Genomic DNA, 22,207 nt, shown 5'->3' with positions numbered 1-22,207 from the left:
CCAAACAGACTCTTTAGTCACTGAGCAATAAGTCTCTGAGAGTTGAATTGTTCTTGTTCTTCCTTTAGGTGTTGCTCTGTCCTGACTTGGATTTTGATCAGTCTGAAAGTGACCAAGACATCTCAGGACTCCAAGGAACCAGCCAGAAAGCGACACAGCCAGGCTATCAAGGGGTACTTTAACAGCGACGTCAAACTGAGCCAAATGGAGAGAGTGCCAACCAAGAAACCAGCAGTAGAGACTATTTTAGAAAACTGGACTTTGATCTGAAGTTGGAAGTTGGGGTGGGAATGCTAGTTTATTGCACAGTTAAATGGAGATCACATGCTGGGTCGAACCAGATCTACCCTTTGCAGTTATTTTCCTGATGGTGTTTCTGTACCTTCTGCATTCTTGCTGCCCAGTGTGATGGCTGGCTCTTCATACACCATTAACTCCGGCTGTACCTGTATTTGTCTCTAAACTGGACACTCCTAATCCTATCACGGTTGGGACCGTAGAGAGAGATTTCTCTGGCTGGCCAGCTGGCTGTAGAATTTGTCAGGATGGTGGTAGCATAAGTCAAAATACTAGATCTTTTTTATACGATGGAAGATTTACCTTGTACTAACTGCACTGTGATGCTTTCTGCATGCACAGCTTGCTCGTAAATAGCTCACTTGTAAAAGGTATTTAAAAATGTCTTTGGGGTTGGACTGATCATTCCACTGCATCTGACATTTTTACTCTTTTGTAGGGATTATAATAAAAGTTTGACTTAAAGTTGCTTCATCTTTGGAATGCATTCCTGGGCTTAACGTTTTACAGAGAGAGGATGTTACAAAGGAGATGGCTCCCCTTCTAAACTCTCAATCGTAGGGACTTGCCACTTGCTTTGCTTTGCCATATCTGAACTGGAACTGTCCTGTCTTGGCCCAGATGTTAATCTCGTTAAAAATCTGGGCAGTCAGTTGGGTTAATGATGTGGGGAAAAGCTGGTTTTCTAAAGCCAGATTTTTCAAAAATCTGTCTAAAGTGATCTCTAAAATAAAGCCTTATTTAAACAGGAAAGTTCATCTGGGCAGGAGACAGCTTTCCCAAAGGTTGGTCTAACATCTGGAGAACAAACTCCCTCAGGAAGGACCTAAGGACCGCCCCAAACCTTGCCACCTTCTGCTCCAAATGCAAGACACCCTTCTTCAGCCTGCCATAAACACAGATTAGCATGTGCACCCTACCAAAACGTTGCATTGCATGCACAATTCTCCCCCCCAGGAGAGGGGAGAGAGAATGAACCCCACGTGACTGATATGAATCGAGTTGCTTAATGCATAACTGGAAGGCATTCAGATTCTACAGTAATCTGAGTATCCTAGAAGTGTAGGACTGGAAGGGACCTTGAGAAGTCATCTAGTCCAGTCCCCTGCACTCAAGGCAGGACCACGTAATAATGTGCCGTATAAGACTAGAAATATTTATGCTGCTGAGAAGAATTTGTGATCCAAAACCCATTGACTTTAAGGGAGAGACAGGGCTTCAAATCACACCAAACACACATTGGATGACATGCTTCTCAAAATGCACCCACCTGCAGAGCCTAGTGCCTTCACTGGGCGCTATCTAGCTCTTAGCACCTTGGTTTATAGGTCAATTAAGGATTGTCTAAATGAGTCCTTGGTTCAGGGCAAGCAGTGTGCAGCCTGTGGTCATGTACTAACCGTGCCCCGGTGCATGTTAATCGACCTCATTTCAAAGCAGAGTAGATTAAAGGGCACTTGGGAACTGTAGTGCAGCAGCAGGATCCAAATGGGAACTTCGGGCATGGCAGGCTAGCGGTAGATTTACACCCCAGCTTGTGGCAAACTAAGCCTTCATTTTTGCAAGCCCTTCTGTAGAAGCATAAATAAGGATTTTGGAGCCTGCCTTAAAAACGTTTTGCCCCAAGCGTGTGTGAAGAATTTTTAAACTCTGCTGCTTGAAAAGCACATTGTAGGTGCAAATCCTGAGGATCATGTAGCCTTCACCGAACAGTGCACAGTATTCCAAATGTCTTGAAAGGGGAGGCTTTTTGAATTTCCTATTAATGTGAGTCAAATAACCCATTTTTTTTTCCTACCCACCTGTACTGCTCTTGGAACAAACCCTCGAGAACTGGCCATTCTAAACGGCTTGGCCGGACGGCTATTCGCGAAGATGAGTAAAATCCAAGTTTCACACCCCTCAGTGAAAAACTTGCAGTTGTGTGGGTAAGTTAGCAAAAAGGCCAAATTTCCGGGCTGCAGAAGGGCCTGGACCAAGACCTTACAAACGTTTCATGACACTCATTAAATAAGAATGGGTGAAAACAGCCCAGTGTAGAAAAGGCCAGGTGCCCCTGCGCTCTCTTTCCCCCTCCCCCCTAATGTTCTGTTAAAGTCCACACTGCGTGTGGGTAAGATACCTGCCCATGTCTTCAGCCATGGGACTTCCCAGGATGTGCAGTGTCACCGGTGAAAGAAGCTGATGGGTGGGTATGTCACTGGGGGAACTAGGACAGAGGTGCCTCCCTTTCACCCCCTGCCCCCACCAAGTGGCCTTGGGAGAGCCAGAGGCTCTAGCCTCAGGGGCAGAAGCAGGAACCCCTGGACTTTCCCGCCAGAACTGCAGAATGTTAATTGGCTGTTTGCTACAAGCCTCCCCCTCCCTCAGTGTCTCTTCACCTGAGCTTCCCCCAGACCTGTCCTCTTCCCTTTCCTTAAGCTGAGTCCTGCCTAAATAACAGTCCCCCCAACACAGTGGCACTAACATGCCCTATGCTGCCATCCTTGTTCCCCCACCCTGTCTCTCTCTCGTCTAGTTAGCCAATATTGTCTCCTTGCACTGAGCTGTTTTTTGTGCTCCAATTGTACAGCACCTAGCACAATGGGCAGCCTGGTCCATCACGCAGGCTCACAGGCCCTACAGTAATATAAATAGCGTGTGAAGGCAGGATGGCTTGTGCTGTAGGCAATTGGAGCATGACAGATAGGTGTTCATTCTACAATTGCCCCCCGGCCTTTGTTGGCATCTTAGAGGGGACAACTAGCAGCTGGGAATGGAGCTGAGCTATCCTCAGACCTACCAGTACTTCCTCTAGTTCAGAGCTGAAACACTTCTTGCCCTGTGCTAATCGTTCTGCAGGGAGTGGCTTCGTTCTCCAGGGAAGTCATACAGCTTAAGGCCAGAAGGGCCTAACAGACCAGACCATCTGACCTGCATATCACAGGCCGCCAGCAGCACCCTGCAGCCCCCCACATCAATGTCAATAACCCTACTTAGACCAAGTATTGCAGCCCTCAGGAGACCAGACTGTTCTGTGCCACAGGCAGAGAACAGGAGCGACTGAGGTGCACCAGTGCCTGAGGTCCCTGCAGTGGCAGGGAAATATTAAGTGAGAGCCACCCGGACACCGGGGTGCCTTTCAGAAGCTCTTGATTCAGAGGAGAATCTAGGATTTGCGATTGCTGCTATCCTAGGTTCCCATCCTGCTCCACTCAAATCTATGCTGCTTAAATGACTGTAATCTCTGAACACCTCAATCATTATATAGAAAACAACTTTGAAAAAATCTACCTCACTGTACCCACTCCTCTCCCTGGGCGGCTGTCATAGCTGTTAGTCATGTCACCTGCAGCGCTGTTGTAAGACAGTGGCGATGAGTGTGGTGGAAGAATGTGTAGACTAGAACACCTCCAGGAAGCAGGGAAGTACCATTATTCTCATCTTTGTGTCTGGGCTTCCCAAAGGACTTGCCTGAGGAAGGCTGGTGGAGCTGGGACTTGAAGAGCTCTCCCATGTCTTTGGCTAGTTCCCTCATCCCTGGACCCATCTTCCACCACTCCATGACAAGACTCTGACATCTATTGTTTGCATCAGTCTCTGGGCCAGAGCCTGCTACTGATTTTTAAACATCTCCACTGTGGTCACGAAGGCCATTATAATCAACCACCTGATACTTGGGGCAGCTGCTTCTTCCAGGTGAATGACGCCTGAGGGTGCTCTTCCCCTATCCAGCAACATAAAACATGTGCATAACCTTAGTCTCATGGCAGGTTCAACCAAGTGTCTGCTGCTTCACACCAAATAAAAACATCACCTCAACGGTCACTGTAAAGTATATTTATTGTGAAAAGTGATAACTGGATCCCCACTGACCAAATCTCAACTGTGCTGTTGTCCGTGCTCCCTATACCTACGGGGTTAGATTTCATCCTTTTGGGGTCAACTGAAATAGCATGTCCCTAATGGGGTGGGGGAGACGTGTAATGCACTCGAAGCTTTAGCAATACATATTTATGTACAGAAAGGGGGAAGAAGGGGGTGTACAATGGAATAAAACCCTACACCTGCCCTAACTAAGCTGCCCTCGAAGGGAACATGCATTTGAACAGGTCAACACTATGTAGAAAACTCAGACCCTGCCTCTAAAGAGCTGAAATATGGGTGACGGGAGGTGAAAAGTGCGAACCCAGGGAAATCCCGTGGCAATAACCACAGTCCAAAGGTGTCTGATGAGCTCAGGAATGTTTCTTACGTGACCAATATCCAGGTCGCTTGCTGCAATTAAAACAGTCAAGTCAGTGCAGGAGTCAGGCAACCGTGGTTCATCACCATCGATTTTCAGGGTAAGCAGCCAGTTTAACTGGCACAATTTCCCACCCTCTGCGAGATTCCCCTCCCCGCAGCACTTCCTGGTCATGGGCGCTACACAGGTGCTGGCTAAGCTTAGCCTTGGCCTGCTAACCAACGCCGTGCTTACTGCTCAGGAGAAAGGCAGCATGCAACACGGTTCCGCAGTGTCTGCCAATTGCTCTTTTGAGAGGATTGTTTCCTGAGAGAGCCGTACCCAGTGCGGTGGCCTCAGACCATGTCTGCACTAGGGCTTTGTGGGCGTCCCAGATTACTATACTGGCAAAGTACTATAGTGTGGACACAGCTATACTGAGCACAGGCGTGTGTTTGGTGCCCTGTCCCTGGCGCCTGCCCCTTTTGCAGCGTGAGGGAGACCCTGGTGCACGTATACCTGGAGTGTGCCCGGTTGCAGCCCCTGTTCTGGCTCCTCCTGACCATCCTTTTACATTTCTGGCTGCACTTTTCCCCTCACCTTTTCATATACTCACACCCTATCCATAACCCCACAAAGCCACGGGACCTCCTTGTCAGCCTCCTCCTGGCGCTGGCCAAAGTAGCCATCTATAAGACCAGGGAGAGGAGGTTGGCTGAGAGGGTTTCCTGCGACTGGGGGGCCTATTTCCAGGCCTTTGCTCACATATCTGGGCAGAATCCCTCTGGGCGGCATCTGCGGGCTCCCTTGACACCTTCGAGGAGCAGTGGGTGCTGTCCGGGGTTCTCTGCTCGGTGTCCCCTTCAGGTTCCCTTTGTTTGACCCTTTGCCTTCACACCTGCCCCTGTTACATTTTTGGTTGTCCCCTGTAATTATTTGAGTTCCTGGACCTTGTGGATCCTTCCCTAAGGCTGGGGGAGGGTCCTTTAGCAAGAGGACCAGTGTAGTAAAGCCACCCGCCAGGAGTGAAACAAACTACCCTAGTAAACGCCCAGTTTTGCTGGTATAGCTCTGGCTATGCTACAGGCTTCTGTCGACGCAGCCACATCAGTCAGGGATCGCCCCGCGTCACATCCCTGACTGACAGATCTATGCTGGCCGAAGTCTGTAGCGTAGCCATAGCCCTCAGATTCAAATTTCACTGCAAAGCACTCGCAGAATTTTGGCAGCAGCGCTGCATTTGAGGTACCTTAGCGGGGCTTTAGGTGGGCAGCTCTAATGGTAGCGTTCTCTGCCACAAGCAAGAAAATTCACTAAAACATGAGATTGAACTGAGCAATGCTGCTAGCCCAGTGCTTCCCCACAATACAGCATTAGGGAGTGGTGGTTTCTACACGGACAAGGATGCTGTGTGTGAAAGATGTCCTAGACTCCAGATGTGATTATAATGTTTAAATATACAAATATCAGCTCTGAATTAGTCTATTTCTCCTAGGCCAAAGCAGTTCTTCAGTGCTCTCCAAACACCTGGATATCATTTGGCTGCTTAAGGTGCTTTCACCCCTTTCCCCCTTCCCTTTGAGCCCCTGGGGAGATACAGTAAACTTTAGTTCAATTCTGGCCTCCCATGCACATGTCTTCATGTTTGCTGACGTCCTCTCTAGCAGCCTTTTCTAATAAAAGGTCTCCCTGGAGGGTGACGCACAGCATTATTAAATGATGCCTCGCTTTAAAATAGACCAGTCTCTACATTTTGGTTAGGCAAAATCCTCGTGAGTGGCTTGCTCAGCTTCCACACACCCCTGCAGCGTGGGTATCTGTTTAACGGCCCATTTCACAACCTCGTTTTGCCAATTGCCTTCGTTGCACGGAAGCAGAGACGAGGAGTGTCAGATTATAAGCGTTTGGGGATCGGGAACGAATAAAGATCACATTCTGCCATGGGCCCAGACTGTAACAGTTATATGGGATTTGTATTTCAGTACAAGAGCTGGGACCGTTTTGTGGTCAGTGGATTTGGAGCCTGGCTGACTGTTCCTATTCAGAGAATTTAAGAAAGCTTCTATTAAATAGAGTGGGTGCCTAGTGCTATGATCAAGCAGATGTGGTGTGGGTTGAAGCCTCCTTCCTTTCCGAGACAGGAGAGACCATGGATGGAAACATTTAGTCAAGATGCTGCAAGGGGTGTAAGTTACACCACCACTGTCACTGTTCCAGGCTGTAAATGCTTTTTTAGGATGTTCCAATACGCTATCAGCAAGACACCTCACGAGGGCGTATATCACTAGTGAGCCTCTCTGGTGGCTAGAGGTACACGCTGTCACACTTAACACCACATTCAACACGTGTATGGATAGCCAAGAAACCAACACCCTGCTGTGGCTCACTGGGTCTGCGTTCAATTTGTTCATTAACCCACTGATGTCCCCGTGGGCTTTCCTTTGTGGGATGCTTTCCCTAAAAGCACGTCTGCCCCAGATAGTTATGATAGCAGGTACCTCATGTCATGTTATCAAAGGAAAGGTTGTGTTGTATGACTTATGTCTTACATTCTGTGAGTAGCCAGATGCTGGTGGGTATTGCGCAGATCCACCTGGGTATTTATTTTTACACCTGTATCTTTCTGTACTGCTAAATCTGACATACCTTCTCTCTCCCTCCCTTTCCACCAGGAGAGCACTTTAGCCCAAACCTCACCCTCCCTGCACTCAACACCATGACCTGCCAGTACAGAAGTGGGGAAGCTGATTTCCAAAGGGAAAACATTTGTTTCTTTGGCACTAAAAAAAAGTAAGAACCACCCGCAGGGTTATTGTTGTTGAATCTGCTGATGCAACCCGTGATCGGCCTTAAAGTCTGTTAGCCATCCCGAAGCTGGTTCCTGTGTCGAAGGGATGAGCAGCAAGATAATCCTTATAGTCTCCATCGATCAGTTTGTCTGCATTGTTCTTGGCAAACCAGCAATCGACCTCCTGCTCACCGTTGTAGATCTTCCTCTGCTTCCACACGACAGGAACCAGCCTACCTTTTACCTTTAGCACATTCACTGGCCTCGGGTTCAGCTCTTCTGTTGAGTTCTGACTGACCAGCTGGGGACTTCCACCCAGAGGGTCCTGGGTAAGTTTGACTTCATGGTACAAGAACTGACCTGCAAGGAAAGATTAAACTTATTCCTAAAGCAGCCGCTTTGCTTTGCGACAGAGTCTTTTAAAGGGGTCTCCAAAGCAGCAGCCAAATTACGAGGTTTCAATGCCTCTGGGGCTCCTGAAGAGTTTCCCAGCGATGGTGGAAAGAAGCTATGTTCTACAATTCTTTTGTTAATCTCTCACCCACACACAGGGAACTGGGACGAGAACTCTGCTCCTTCTTCACCTCCAGAAACACAGGCCTTGGCCAGTTAAACTTGGAAACTGATTCTTGAGCTGCCAGTAGCAGAGAGCCTCCTGTTCCTCTCTGGGGGCTAAGCCCGCTGGAGGGTAACATCACTTGTTTTAGACCCACAAAGCTCAAACAAAGGGCAGAAAGAGAGTGTGGTGATTAGGGCACCACCCTAGAACTCAGGAGACCATTCTCAGCTCTGCCACAGGCTTCCTGTATGACCTTGGGCAAGTCCCTTGTTGTCTCGGCCTCAGTTCCCCAGTGGGCAAATAGCACTTCCCTACCTCACAGGGGTGTTGTGAGGATAAATATGTTAACATCTGTGAGGTGCTCAGATATTATAGTAATGGGGACTGTATAATTACAATCGATAGATACACTAGTGGGAGACGGGTCACATGGAGAACAGAGGGGTGAGAACGTTGAGAACGTTGATGGCAGACAAGCTAGTCATGACGGGATCGAGGCAAGAGTCCCACTTCTCGGCTGACCCATCCCATTCCTCAAGGCTCACCACCTCCTGCCTCTGTCCCTCAAACCCCTTTGAAATAGTCGCTTCTCCCATATCACCCATCTGAACAGTTTGCTACGGGTTACAACTGAAAGAGCGTGACACCTACCTAGCAGTCCATGGGAATGAGGGGAGAGCCCTTTACTGTTGGAAATGTAGAATCCCAGGTGATTCCTCTGGTAGGGGGCAGGATTCTTGTACTGGTGGATCAGGATGATGAAGCTGATGGTGCCGTGTATTGCCACGGTGACATTGGAATTGGCAAAGATAGACACCTCCAGGCCACTGCTCCCCACCGTGGCACTCCGGTCACATGGCAAAATGAGTCTTTCCCCATCATCCAGGATGACCTTGGTGGGTGTGATCTCGACGTAGGATCGCTCTGGCTTATTGCTGAGGATCGTGATGGTGGTGAAGTAGGTGCGTTGTTTCTTGTGGCCATTGGGAGGAGCCGGGGCTCCAATTAACTGCCCGTTCACAGTTACACCTTTTAGAGGGAAAAAACAGTGGTTTAAAATGTGAGTGAATGAATCGCTCCGAGCTGATGCTGTGGATCATGCATAATGAAAACCTCATTTTGAGTGGACACTGAAGTACCACTCATGCTGGGATCCTAGTTCTCCCAGCTACCATCTTGTTTAAAACAATGGGGCCAACATTTTCAAACTTGATTGCCGCAAGTTAGGCCCCTAACACCATATTTGGACATCCAAGTTTGAAAACAGGCCCCAGTCTATTAGCAGAATTCTGCCACCATTGCCCTGGACAGTGTGAGAGAGGATATTTTACTTGAGCGCTGAGTTAGCATGGTATTTGCAAACTGCATTATCATCTACCTAGGGCAGGTAGGCGATGGCTTGCTTTGACAAACACCATCCTAGAACCCTGCTCAATCACACACAGTGTTAACTGGCATGGGTCTAATCCCATTTTGCACAGGACCATGGGGTAGAATTATTTCTGATAAGAGAGGAATTGGATCTGGCCTAATACCACTGTTCTATAGGAGTCAGGGTTGTGGGTCATTCTCTGTAGGCTGCAGTACACCTAATGTGGCAATGGTGAGAGGTTCTGGTCCAACAGCCCTGAAGCCCTGCTGCCTAAGGCCAGAAAAGGTCCAACACTCCTTCACAGGCGACAGCAGCAGAAGTGTGATGGACCCCATCTTGGCCAACATACCAGGGACTGAACCAGGACTCCCAGAGCTAAACGCACAACTTCTACAGCTTGAGCGAAACAGCCCTCAGTGGGACAGCGCCAGACTCATAGTCTCCGTGCATGGGTACTGAGAGGCACCTGTAACTCCAGTGGGTTACACACGCTTCTCCCGCTCTGCCCTTCCAGCGTGCCTCAATTCTGCACCAGAGAAGCCACAGGTAGTGGTGGGAGGCCGTGCTTACAGTGTGCATGGCTCAAAGGGGTTGCAGACCCGGCAAATAAAAATTCTACAACTTGAGCCTGGTCGCTGAGGGGCACGTTTCACCCCTGGCTAAGGGAAACCTTCCCTCTGATTGCCTGTGTTTGCCCCGCCTCCTGGGGTATAAGCTGCCGATCAGCACTCTCTCCCTCTCCCTTCAGGAACCCACACTGTTCTCTTAGCGGGGCGGGGGAGCGGAAAAAGCCCAGCAGCTCAGGGCTGCTCCACTCCCTCTCCTCCTTTCCCCACCTGTGAGCAATGGGACGGCTCCTCTGTAACTCCCTCCCTGCCGCACCCAGCCTGCTAAGGGGGGGGTGAAGAGATGACGGGGGAGTGCAGCTGAGACTGGGTGGGGTCAGAACCGATGGAGGGCTGGGGGAACCGGCCGGTGTGACGTCACTTTCATTTCTTTGCAAAATGACAGACACCGGCCTCGGAAGGTAACAATGGAGGGTCACAACTGGCCTCGCGCCATCAGTGCAGAGGTGAAAAGCTCCCTATCCTGCGGTCACAGGGGAAACGGTCATTCCTTTCTCCATACACTTATCTGCCATTTATTTGAACCTGGGTGACGCTCAAGCACACTCTCCTCTCAAGCCACAAAAAATCAGCCAACCTAGCCGGTGAAGGAAGCTAGTGGTCTGTCTGCAAGGGGTTCGGTGTATACTGAAGAAAGCAGAGGCTGGACACAGACGGGACAGGGAAGTTGGGCCAATGCTACAAAAGTGCCACACAAAATAGCTCTCCAGTGACTTTGTTTTGTTTCGTTTTTTCCTTGTCAGACAGACTTTCGTATTGCCTTTCATGCTTACGCCCCCGCCGCCACTCCATGGCTTTCCTGCTTAGCAAATAATCCACTTACTAACCATTTTGCTTAGGAATTCCAGGTCAGATCTGAATTTTGGACAGTCAGGGGGTCACACTGCTCTACGCAAAGCAGAGACTTAATCGTTTGTGATTTAGCTTTCTCAGGACTGATCCAGAGGCAAAAACTGTTTTAGTGCAATTACTATAGACCCTCCGTTAAAACAAACTGTCATTAACTGCCTCAGTGCTCAGGGACCCTTCTACTGCAGCTTGACAGGGACTTAGCACTGAAGGCCGCCAGCCCCCTAAGTAAGCAGCATACAGTTAAATGCTAATGACTGGGTCAAATACAAAACCTGCCCACCCCACTGCTGGAGAAGACTCTGCAAGCAGTGGGCTGTGGAAGCAGAATCAGTTAGTGAAACCTGCAGATGGAGCAAAGGGGGGCCCAGAGCCCCAGCGTAATCTCTAACAGCGGGAGGCTGTTGGCTCATGTTAAGTGCCCCAAGTTTAGCATCTGAAACTCAAGATGGCCTTTTATTTAGCTGTGCCTGCTCCAGCTAGTCAAGTGTGGCATACAGACCACATGTGTCTTACCTAACAGGCACTGCTTGCTCAGATCAAGCTGGAGCATTGCATTCTGGGTCTTTGTATTTCCATGGTCCCGATCTCCATATTAAATATATGGGGTGGTGGCAATCTGTTCCATTTGACATGAAGTAGTTGCAGCTCCTGGCCTCCTGCCAGTGGAGCCCTCGGTTGGGCAAAGTTTGGGCACCCTTCAGCAGGTTCTGCATGTGATTGGCGCTAAGCCATGGACAGCCACTGGGGTCTTATGCGTCTCCATCTCCCCATCTGTAAAATGGTGACAGAGCCTTCCTCCCTCTCCGGCTTGTTGTAAGTTTAATGCATAAAGCACCTTGTTGCTAAGTATTTTCACTGTAGGACTGATACCTGCAGCTCAAATTTCCCCAGTGCAGCAGCTGCTGGGGTAGCTCCAACAGGATTCCTCATTATCTTACCAGACTCATTATGATCGGAGACCAGTCTGAGAATGTCCCCTGGTTGCCCATCAATATTGAAGCAGACAGCTAGCTTGCTGGAGGGGAAATCAATGACAAAGTGAGGGTCTCCATCCGCTGAGAAGACATGAAAAGGAGAACAAAGGTAAGAGACGTTCACGGAACACCAGTATCCAAGTGCCGAATCTCACAAAACAGGTTTCAAAGAGCCTCATCTCTGTTTTCTTCAAGATTTACTGGTACATTTTTAAAGGGTTTATGGATAGCTTGTTTTGTTTCCCCACAAAAAATGTTGCGTTTAAGGTGAAAAGTCAAGAACTAAAATATTTCATTTCTGAAGTGCTGCCATGTTACTTCATGGGAGTTGTAGTTCGGGTGCCTCATGCCCCCATTATCCTATATATAGGCCAGGCTCCCTGGCTCAACTACATCTCCCATGATGCACCACAGTCTCCCCTCTTGGTGAAGGGCTGCTGCGTAGTCATGGTGCATCATGGGAGATGTGATCCTGGCCCATGGAGAATAATAGGTGTGTGAGGCACCCAAACAACAACTCCCATAAGGTACCATGGCAGCACTTCAGAATTGAAACATTTCTTTTTTCCACTGAAAACATTTTGAGTGTTCAGTTTTTCGATGAAAAATCAAAGTTTTCCCTGGGAAGAAGCCAATTCCTGTTTAGTCCAAAACCCAATTTTCTATCAATAAACAGTTTAGAGGGACAATTTTTGACCAGCCATAGGATTAGCATCACCATCAGGCACAATGAACGTTGACAGTTGAGTCTGGGCAAGTCCTCCTGCTCATCAATATTAATTTGATGCAGTAGCAGGTAGATTCCCCACACAGCAAGTGACCCACTCTTGCAGCGCCAGCTGATGGAACACAGCCATACAGAGATTGGCCTGAGCTGTGAACTTCAGAGCTAGGCGTGATCTTCTTTGGTGTCTGGTGAAGTTCAGATCTTGGGTCTTGGTTTAGGTCTATGTAATGTTTTAAAGGATTGTTGAAAAAACAATTAAACATATTGTGAAAACTTTTTGACATTTTTTACTGTCTTTTAAAATTTCAGCAACATTATTCTGAAAATCAAGTTATTGTGACCAGCTAAAATATTGAAATAAAGCCCTTATGACCCCTAAAATGAACTGGCTGTTTTAAATAATGCACCTATGTCTTCCTAATATACCACCCCGCTGTGCTTCCTAATTAGCACTCTTGCTAACTTTTAGCAATTCCTGATCCTCTCTCTTTTTTTCTTTTTTCTTCCAAATTACTGTATTGTAATCAAATGAATAGGATCTTTGCTGGTTTACTCCAGGAGGGTGTATGCCAAAGGCACTAAGAGTTGTGGCTTTGTAAATCAACTGTTCTTTATCTTCAGTTACAAAGTATACAGAATTGGGAAATAGACACTGACCTGACGTTTTGGATATTTTAATTCTTTCTTTGTCTGGTTGCTTGGATACACCTAGAAGAGGGGGAAGAGAAAGCAGCCAGAGTTATGGGTACAATAACAGACTAAGCAATGTTATAACAATGTTCCCAAAACACTGCTCAGAGAAATTACATGACTTGCCCAAGGATATACGTTGAGGCATTAGCAAAACCAGGATTATAATCCCAGTCTCCTACCTCCTAGTCCTGTGCTTTAACCACTAGACAATCCTTTCTAATTAAATCAATTTTGAGGTGTGCCTATTTTGAAGGAATGTGTCCAATTATTATAATTATTTTCTTTGTACCTGGTGGTACTTTGTGTCCTTGCAAACTCTGCACTCTTTCCCCAATGCCCTCAGTAGAAGGACTGGCATGAATCTCCTTAGGCCGGTCTGCCTGTAACTCTTTCATCTTCAGGGAGGTGAAGGGGATGATGAAGTTGTAGGTCAGGGCCAATGACTTGGCTTTATCCATCAAGTGTTGCCTCTCCTCCCTGTCATCACTCTTCAACCAGGAGGTCAGCAGCTCCTTGATGGTGAGATAACTCCATGCCCTTTCAGCATAATTCTGAGCCTCCTTGCCATCCTCCATGCCAGGAGAGCCCCTGATGTCATTCTTGCTTGGGACGTCTATGGCCACGTCGGTTTTCAGGAGGATGTACTTGTTGGCGTTGCTGGCCGTCACCTCTACGTGGAGCTTGCCCGAGTTGCGCTCCATGAGCTTCCCGGCAATGACGATTTCAGACCCATTGAAGTAGTTGGGGAAGAGGTTCTGAGTGACCTGCTCCACACTGTCTTTGGGATAATCAACCCGGATGTCGGAGAGAAGGGGCGTCCCTATCTCGTCGTAGAACCTGAAACAAGTGACATTTCCCACAGGTTAGTGTTTTCAGCCAGGTACTCACAGGTACCTGTATGCAGGGGTACACACATGCACAGAGTGCTGAATTTGCACTCGGGGTGGGATATTCCCCCAAGGTAATATCAGAGGCATGTTGGTAGGAGTTTTCCTTTCCCTGGTTCTTTGAGCATGGATCCTGTGCTAGGATCTAAAGGCTGTATTCCACATGATCTCTTCTGATACAGGAGGCCTGGAAGGAGAAGATCTCAGCACAATTTGTTTTATGATTCTGTGAGAGTCAGAATGGTTTCCACTAGACCTGGAGATTATACACCCGTAATATATCGGTGTTTCATCTAGGGCTTTCTTACAGGACCTAACACATCCCTGGGAATATCTCCCACTTGGTTGGATTGAAAAGCATTTATAAGGGACCCAGACCTGCGTTTACGGCTGCATGATTCTCCTGCTACAACTGGTGGCCTGACTGAGACCTAAAGCCACCTGGAGAGCGCTGCATTCTCTACCAGGCTTGAGCTTTCTAGTCTCAGCCTCCTCTTCTCTTGCAAGGCAGGACTCACAGAACCCTGAAATCAGGTATTGAAAGGTAAACAAACAAAGAACTGACTTCAACTCTATTTTTGAGGCCAAGCTACATTCCTTTTTCATGCCTGCACATACAGGCTGTTAAAGAGCTGGGACTTTGAACATTTTTATTTTTCTCTTTATAAAAAGCTTTTCAGTTCCCTTTTTTAGAATAATATTGAGCACTCTAGTGCCCTCAGTCTAAGGACCTCAAAGTCCTTTGGAAGCATCAGTTAACCCTAAGAGTGCTATTATTCAATCCATTTCACAGAGTACTACAACAAAGCACAAGTGACACTGGGACTTGCCCGAAACCACACAGAGGGTCAGTGGCTTTGCTGAGAGGACAACCCAGCAATCTGGACTCCATTTTACCTACTCCAACCACTGGACAACACTCCACTACCTTTACAAGCAAGTCTTTTCTCTAATGAGCTCTTGTAGCCTGATAGAGCTCCCGCCGCTTTCAATGGTTCAGGATCAGACACTGGTGGATGGGTTTCCACAATGTATTAAAGTCCAGAGGGCAAACAGGCTAAGTATAGTGTAACAGAGCAACACAACTATGATTGGAAGTGTGCAGGCTCACCCCTATGGATACCTAGGGGAACTAGGAGTTTTTTCCCCCATGGAAAATTTCATTTATTTGGCAGAAATTCATACACCAAAAAATGCTGGTCAAAACCTGAATAACTTCAATGTGGAAATACAGCCACAGTGCCTCATGGGGGTTGTCGTTTGGGGGACTCGTGCGCCCATTCTCCTCTACGGGCTTGGCTTCCAGGTTGAGCTACATCTCCCATGGTGCACCATGGTCTCCCTCTTTAAGAGGGGAGGCAGTGCTATATGAAAATCCCTGGCTATGGTGTACCATGGAAGATGTAGTCCGGTCAGGGAGCCCCCCCCCATTGAGGTGAATGAGGACAGGAGGCAACCAAACTATGACTCCCATGAGGCTATGCTGCAGCATTTCCAAATTCAAATGTTTTAGGTTTGAGGTGAAATATTTTTCAATAAAAAACTCAAATCAAAATTTTTCACAGAAAGCAGACGCTGTTTGTGTCTCAGAACCTTAACATTGTCTAACATCTATTTAAATGGGCAACGAGTCCTTTCTCCACTTGCACCATGGGGCGAGCTGATGTAAGTGTCTCCCAGCTCTCCAGCCATTCAGATTTAGGCACACACGCAATATCTCTGTCAAAAGAATTTAAACCAAAGTCTTGTTCTGAAGGGCATCAAAGCTGTACTATGGTACACTGTATCTTGAGTGGGGGGAAGAACTCCCAAGTAGCCATCCAGCCATGGAAAGAGCTCTACAACCATAAGACCATCAGAACGGCCAGACTGGGTCAGACCAAAGGTCCATCTATCCCAGTATCCTGTCTACAGACAGTGGCCAATGCCAGGTGCCTCAGAGGGAATGAACAGAATGGGTAATCAACAAGTGATCCATCCCCTGTTGCCCACTCCCAGCTTCTGGCAAACAGAGGCTAGGGCAGCTTTTATCAAATACGGCCACCGTGGACTTTTCTTGCAGCCACAGCCTCCTGGGCAGTGATTTCAGGGGAGGGGAGAGGGCTGCAAAGCAGCGGCCCCCCTCCCCCAGGGCCACCAGCAGTGGTTGAGCCCTGCCCACCTCTGGAGACCCAAAAGCTGGAGGAACAGACAGCCAGTGAGTTCCCCACCTTCCCACCACTGGTGGGGTCAGGCTCCAGCCCTGTGGTGGCAGGTGGCAGGCTCCAGCCACAGGGCTTCAGGCTCTGTTCCCAGGCTGTACGGTGGTGGGCTCTGGCCTCAAGGTCACACCCCCCACATCACCCCAGTTCCTTGCTGCCTCCATATCCACCTCGCCACCCAGTGCTTAATTTGTCCCCAGGTTTGCCTGGGCTGAGTAAGTCTGCTGTGAAAAGTGATATTTGTATGTTTGTTAGTACCACTTTGCACAGCAGGCTTAGTAACTAGGAAGTCTTTTTAAAAAGCAACCAAAAAAGCAAAAGACACAACAAGAAAAAGGATAATAACATGCAAAGCACCTTATTTGTGTTTCTATTCGGTTTAGGGTCAGTAAAGAATAGAGACAACTGTACATTAGTTTTATTATTGAGTCTGCAAAAAAAAATTCTACATAAATAAATTACACTGACTTAGACATGTGTATGTGCATACTTGTTTGTTTTTCCTAAAGTTAATTAAGTATTTTAGGGAAAATTGTCAGAGCAGCCACCAGCAAGAGTTGGTGGCCGCACTCTGAGACCACAAAGAAAATTGAGCTGAGAACCCCTGGGCTAGGGACACCATCCCTGCTCACACTTATCTGACCTGCACCTTTCAACCACAGTCAAACCTGTAACAGCCCCAAGTTTTTGGGGAGGAGGTGGAGTTTTGAACCTGTATTGGCACCCATATTTTGTTAATGGCCCATATCTTTATAAACAAATTTCCCTGGGAAAGCCGAAATCCAGATCCACCATCTTCAGCTAGAGCCTGTCTCTACTGTGAATTTATCTGAGGTCACTCCTCCCCACACCCATACCCAGTCTCATCCAAGGCCCCAGTGCGTCCAGGGCGAAGCTCAACAAACCCTTTCAGCTGTGCGGCTGCGTCCTCGTCCTCCTGGATCTGCCGCATCATGCCGCAGTTCTCCAGGGACATCCTCTCCAGCAGCTTATAGTCGACGTCGTTGCCAATGCCGATGGTGAAGAGGCAGAACTTCTCGCGGATGGCCTCCTTGGTGTTGCTGAGGATCTTGGAGGACTGCATCTCCCCGACTGTGGGCCGCCCATCTGTCAGGAAGATGATTAGGGAGACGCTCCTGGCGTCAATGTCGTTCTGAGCGATGTAACTGTTAAGCAGCTTTGCACTCGTCTGGACAGCCTCATTAATATTAGTACCTGGGAACGCAGCAAAGTCATGAGCTTATTTTCCTGATTAAATGCAGTGCACATGGCTGACAAGAAAATCTCAACAGCTTGCAAACATCTGATATGTTCTACTCATTGCGATGTGCCCTTTCCCTCAAAAATGGTACTGTTCCCGTAAGCAGGCTCTGTTATGCCACCTCTTGACAGGTCTGTATCTCCGTCAGTGGGCACCACTACACACGCAACATTTGACACTGCAACAGAGGAGGTGGAAAACAAGGCTAAAAATACTAGAGATAGTCCTGAAGTGAAATCCTGGCTCCATTCTTGAATGTTAGAAGTTGGGAATCAAAACCCAGAACCCCAAAGGGAATTTTGCAAATGGTCTTTATAATGGGTCCAAAGCAAAACCCCAGAGCCAAACATCCCGAATCTCTTGCACTCAAAATGCAAATCCAAAGTTGTAGCTTGACATATTTTTCAAAACCAGAGGAAAGAAATCCCCCACGCTTACCAGTATCCTTTTTAAACCATAACTCAGAAAAATAACATTGAAGACTGAAAGCAACGATTTTTTTTCCAAAAAACATTTTGTGGTAAAGGGCTCATTTGTGGGAAGGTAGATGGGTGTACAAATGCTAATGTGAAGACACCCACCCAACAACGGTTTGCTAAATGAGACACATTAAAGAAGCAAATCAGACTGGTACACTCGCTGAGATGGACAATCAATACATCTCTCTTTTCCAAACTCCAAAGTTTGGCATGCCGTTAATTATTTCCCTTTGTTTTGGGCTGTAATTAGGCATATCCCCTCAATGCAGGCTCAGCTGGCCCTTACGTGGTTCTCCTTTGACACCTCTGGGATAACATGCTTTGTTCATTTGGTAATCACCTTTGGTAATTGTTTAGCTAGGCATGTTCCCCTCCCCACCCTGCCTCTTCCTAAACTCCTTAGCTAGTAGTAAAAGCAATGCAACAGACCATCCTGTTTGCTCATTTTTCCTTTGGAATGCTTCAATTAGAATGAATGCTTATTGTTTAGGCTGATAAGGAAAAGTAGGGAAAGCCCTTGCAGATCTTTAGCCAGCTGGAGTCTCTGGTCTTCCCAGAATTTCTTGAGATCATTTTACAGGGCTTTGTGCAGGTCATTTGGTGCTTAGACGTTAAACTGATGATGGGTCCCCAAGAAGTACATTAGGTTACCGGGGTTCCCAAACGTATTTATACTGTGGACCACAACTTAACAGAGAGATCATTGCACCAAATACCTCCTCTTGTATTACAATTAGAGGATTATTATTTATTTATTTTGTTACAGTAGTGCTAGGATCCCTAGTCATGGACCAAGACCCTCTATGCTAGGCACTGTACAAACACAGAAGTCAAACAGCAAGTCAAACACAGAACAAAAAGACACCTTCCCTTCCATTTGCAATCCCTGCGGCAGCTCCTGCAACTGCTTGCATGCTAAACTAACATTAAGAAATTCTTGAATATATCTCCAGCTGCCCCTTAACAGTTGCTTAGCAGCTGGAAACAAGGTGAAGGAGCCAGCACCATGTGACCAGCCAGCTCTCTGTAGGCCACAGTTTGAGAACGGCTAGCTTAGATAGTTGGGAATCTTGTGTGATGAGAAGTCAGAGGGTGGGATTTTCAAATATGCTCAGCATTGGGCTAAATCTGCTACCAGAGAAATGAACAGTGAAGTTCCTATTGACTCAGACAGCACCAGAGAGAGGCCAATGCTGAGAACACTTTTGATAATTCCACCTGGTGTTCCCTGAAGAGATCTGCAAGGTCTCAGGATGGTGTAAATTAATCAAAGGAACAAGTCAATCCCATCTGGGTCTCCAAAGCCTACCTCCAGTAGGTGAGATGTTATGGATGTACTTCTTGGCATCTCTTATGTTGTTTGGAGTCACTGGCTCCAGATGGTCCTTTTGCCAGACCTTGATTCGGTCAGAAAAACCAACAATATTGAAGTGGTCCTCTGGCCTTAGGTCCCGGAGAATGGTGAAGAGAGCATCTTTGGTCTAAAGAAAAGAAAAGAAAAGTACAAGTCAAATTCTCACTGCTTTAATGACAAGGGCCCAGATCCTCAATGATATTTAGGCACCTAACTCCCATTGATTCCAATGGGAGTTGGGCACCTAAATATCTTTGAGGATCTGAGCTAATAAGCCTCACTCCCTAGATGCTTATTATTTGTATTACAGTAGCACCTCGCGACCAGGGCCCCACTGTGTTAGGTGCTGGACAAATATATAATGAAAAGACAGTCCCTGCCCAAAAAAGCTTGCAATCTAAGTGTAAGATGGGAGACACCATTTGGATACAGGGGACAGATGGGGCAGGACAAGGGAACAGTTATGAGTAGTGGGGCAGTGGCCGCAGCACACCCACTACCTAACCATTGTCAAGTCTTTTGTAGGCATTGTGGCGTAGGTTTTAAGGAGAGATTTAGGGGAGGATAGTGGCTTTGCAGGTATTTACAGGCATACAGGGCAGCCTGGCAGAATGCATGAAGGTGCTCATCCAAAAGAGTGACAAATGGAGTAATCCAGGGTGATAGAAATCAAATATTTCTAGACCTGAGGTTTTTATACAAAGAAAACCTGGAGAATAGCACAAATGTCCTATCAAGTGGTGTGGCCAAATTCCTCTTGATTCTGCACTGAAGCTGGCGATTTCATTGCAAACAAATTACCCATTGCAATGGAATGTCTTAGTCATCCCTCCAGCTGGTGATCTGGGGTCTGATCCAAGGTCTATTTGAAATCAGTGGGACTCTTTCCATCAGCTTCAATGTGCTTTGGATCAGACGACGGGTGCCCTGAGCAGCTCCTAGTGATCCGCATCCAATTTGTAAACCCTTCCCCAATTTTATTTTGATGATTTCTCTTTCCCCCTTTCCAATCTGGCAATAACTGATATTTAATCCGTTGTTACGTTTCTGTGGAAAGCATTCCATAACTGTTTCAGAGACAACGATACTAATAGAGACAGAGACAGTGATCAGATGGTGCCCTTGTATTTTAGCAGTGATGGGAGGTTCAGATTTAGGGTTTGGTCCTGAAAAGCACACAAGAGTTTGAACGCTTTCCCAGACCTCTGAGACCAGCTCTCCCTGGCAGCACGTGCTAGACATTTGCTACTTCCTGGAGCATTTTCTTGGCGTTTAGAACAAGGAGGGAAACCTAACAGCAGGTGTTACGAGAATAAAGGCTGGGCGGGAGTTCACATCACGGGGGACACTGGCAGTCCCACGTTTTGCTCTAGCGTGTAATCCCATACATGCCCTGATGAGGTGTGAACTGCCCCTCTGCTCCCGAAGAGTTTTGCCTGGGCTTGTTTTAAGCCATGAGGACATTTTCAGTCTCATAATTATACACATGAAATTACAACCTATAACAACAATGCTCGGTGCATCATGAGCCTTCCGAAGACACCCGACATGACAAACTTTGCATTGGATACCACACAAGCATATTATAAGGATGAACATGGGGGTGCAGGGTGTTCACCCAAGATACAGAGTGTCACACCAGCATAGGCAGGAGAAAGAGAAAGGAATAGAAACCGGGCCTATGGCTTAGGGATGAATTTCCAAGTCCTATCATAGGTAGCTCTGTTTAAGGGTGCCCAACCCTTCCCATTATCAGATCTTATTTTCAGTTGCTTATAACTTTGCTAAACAGTATTTTTTGGGGCTGAAATTTTCCAAGCTGGGTGTCTGCCTCCAAATGAAATCTCTTGGAAATTTTCAGCTAAACTAATTCAGCCATTTTCAAGAACGAGGCTAGAGAAACAGATTTACTTTTGCCCCTGTTAAACAATTCTGGTGACCTTTCCTTTAAGCAGCTCTCATGCCACCAGGCTTTGGAGCAGGGACTGGGCAGGAGGGTAGCTTTTTGTGTCAGGATGTGCCTTTTGCCATCCTTGTGAAAATCTGCCCAAATTTGGCTTAAATATAAACTGAGAACGAGGCTGGGGTTGGGCACCAGAATTGAGAGGAGGGCACCTATCTCTTTTATGCTCTCACTGGCCCGCATTTATGCCCATTGTGGAAGTATAACATTGTATAAGTATAACGTTGTATAAGGGGACATGCTGGATACATTGTATATGAGAGGGCATGCCAAAACATGTTACAAAGTATCTGAGGGAGCACACCTAGGGACAGTTAGCTTTTGAATGGAGAAGCAATTAAGATAGAGCCAGCACGTCTAAGAAGCAGGCATCAGAATGGAAGGTGTGAAGGGCAATTAGTTAAGTTAACTGGAAGCTGTTAAAGGAGATTGTTAAGGGTGGCAGGTAATTGAAGATACGTGACTGGTCTCAGGGATCTCGAAGGATGGTGACTAAAATCTTTTTCTTCTTTTGTCTGTAACTTCTCTGTAACTTGTTCTCCAAAAAACTGTATAAATTAAAAGACACAAGCCCCACTCGGGGGGCTCACTTCTAAATGTATTAGCAGAGCAGCTTTGCTAATAAAACAGAGTGGTCTGATAAATTGTGAGTCTGAGTCAAACTCTGACACCATGCAGTGAGGAGGACTAGGAAGCTGTCTGATTTCAATGCAGAGGAGCAAGAGCCAGACCTACGGGAGCGAAGAGAGTTGATTGGGATAAGGAGCTGAGAGGAGGTTGGGGCAGCAAAGAGATTGTGACTGGGACAAGTAGGATGGGGGCAAGGAAGAGAGTGGGGAAAGGAAGACAGATCTGAAAAAGAGCCAAATTCAAATTGGGAAAGAGGGACTAATAGGGGGAAAAAACCTAGCATGTGACGTAATTAAAGACTATATCATAACGGCCACACACAAGGCATAATGTATCATCA

General features: G+C 47.2%; 2 protein-coding genes across 5 annotated transcripts in view; one reads left to right on the top strand and one right to left on the bottom strand.

Annotated features, from left to right (window-relative positions):
• LOC140906948 (store-operated calcium entry regulator STIMATE-like) overlaps positions 1-732 on the top strand; it is a 67,642-nt gene extending 66,910 nt beyond the window's left edge. Inside the window, exon 8 of one of the 3 annotated variants that reach the window (XM_073331920.1) lies at positions 69-732. In XM_073331920.1, coding sequence (XP_073188021.1) covers positions 69-270 — 202 coding nt within the window. In that variant the 3' untranslated portion in view covers positions 271-732. The remainder of the gene's footprint in view (positions 1-68) is intronic. The other 2 variants (XM_073331928.1, XM_073331937.1) reach the window with 2 other exon arrangements.
• Positions 733-4,101: 3,369 nt separating this feature from the next.
• Positions 4,102-22,207, bottom strand: part of ITIH5 (inter-alpha-trypsin inhibitor heavy chain 5) — a 58,959-nt gene continuing 40,853 nt past the window's right edge. For both annotated transcript variants that reach the window (XM_073328826.1, XM_073328827.1), the window contains exons 8-14: positions 19,230-19,401; positions 17,086-17,395; positions 13,382-13,929; positions 13,057-13,107; positions 11,637-11,753; positions 8,500-8,877; positions 4,102-7,649 (exon numbers count right to left, since the gene is read on the bottom strand). In XM_073328826.1, the coding sequence (XP_073184927.1) occupies positions 7,351-7,649; positions 8,500-8,877; positions 11,637-11,753; positions 13,057-13,107; positions 13,382-13,929; positions 17,086-17,395; positions 19,230-19,401 (1,875 nt within the window). In that variant the 3' untranslated portion in view covers positions 4,102-7,350. The remainder of the gene's footprint in view (positions 7,650-8,499; positions 8,878-11,636; positions 11,754-13,056; positions 13,108-13,381; positions 13,930-17,085; positions 17,396-19,229; positions 19,402-22,207) is intronic.

The sequence above is a fragment of the Lepidochelys kempii genome, chromosome 1, assembly GCF_965140265.1.
Source record: "Lepidochelys kempii isolate rLepKem1 chromosome 1, rLepKem1.hap2, whole genome shotgun sequence".
Lineage (NCBI taxonomy): Eukaryota > Metazoa > Chordata > Testudines > Cheloniidae > Lepidochelys > Lepidochelys kempii.
Note: the sequence above shows the minus strand (reverse complement) of the source record. Positions and strands in the feature narration are given on the sequence as shown.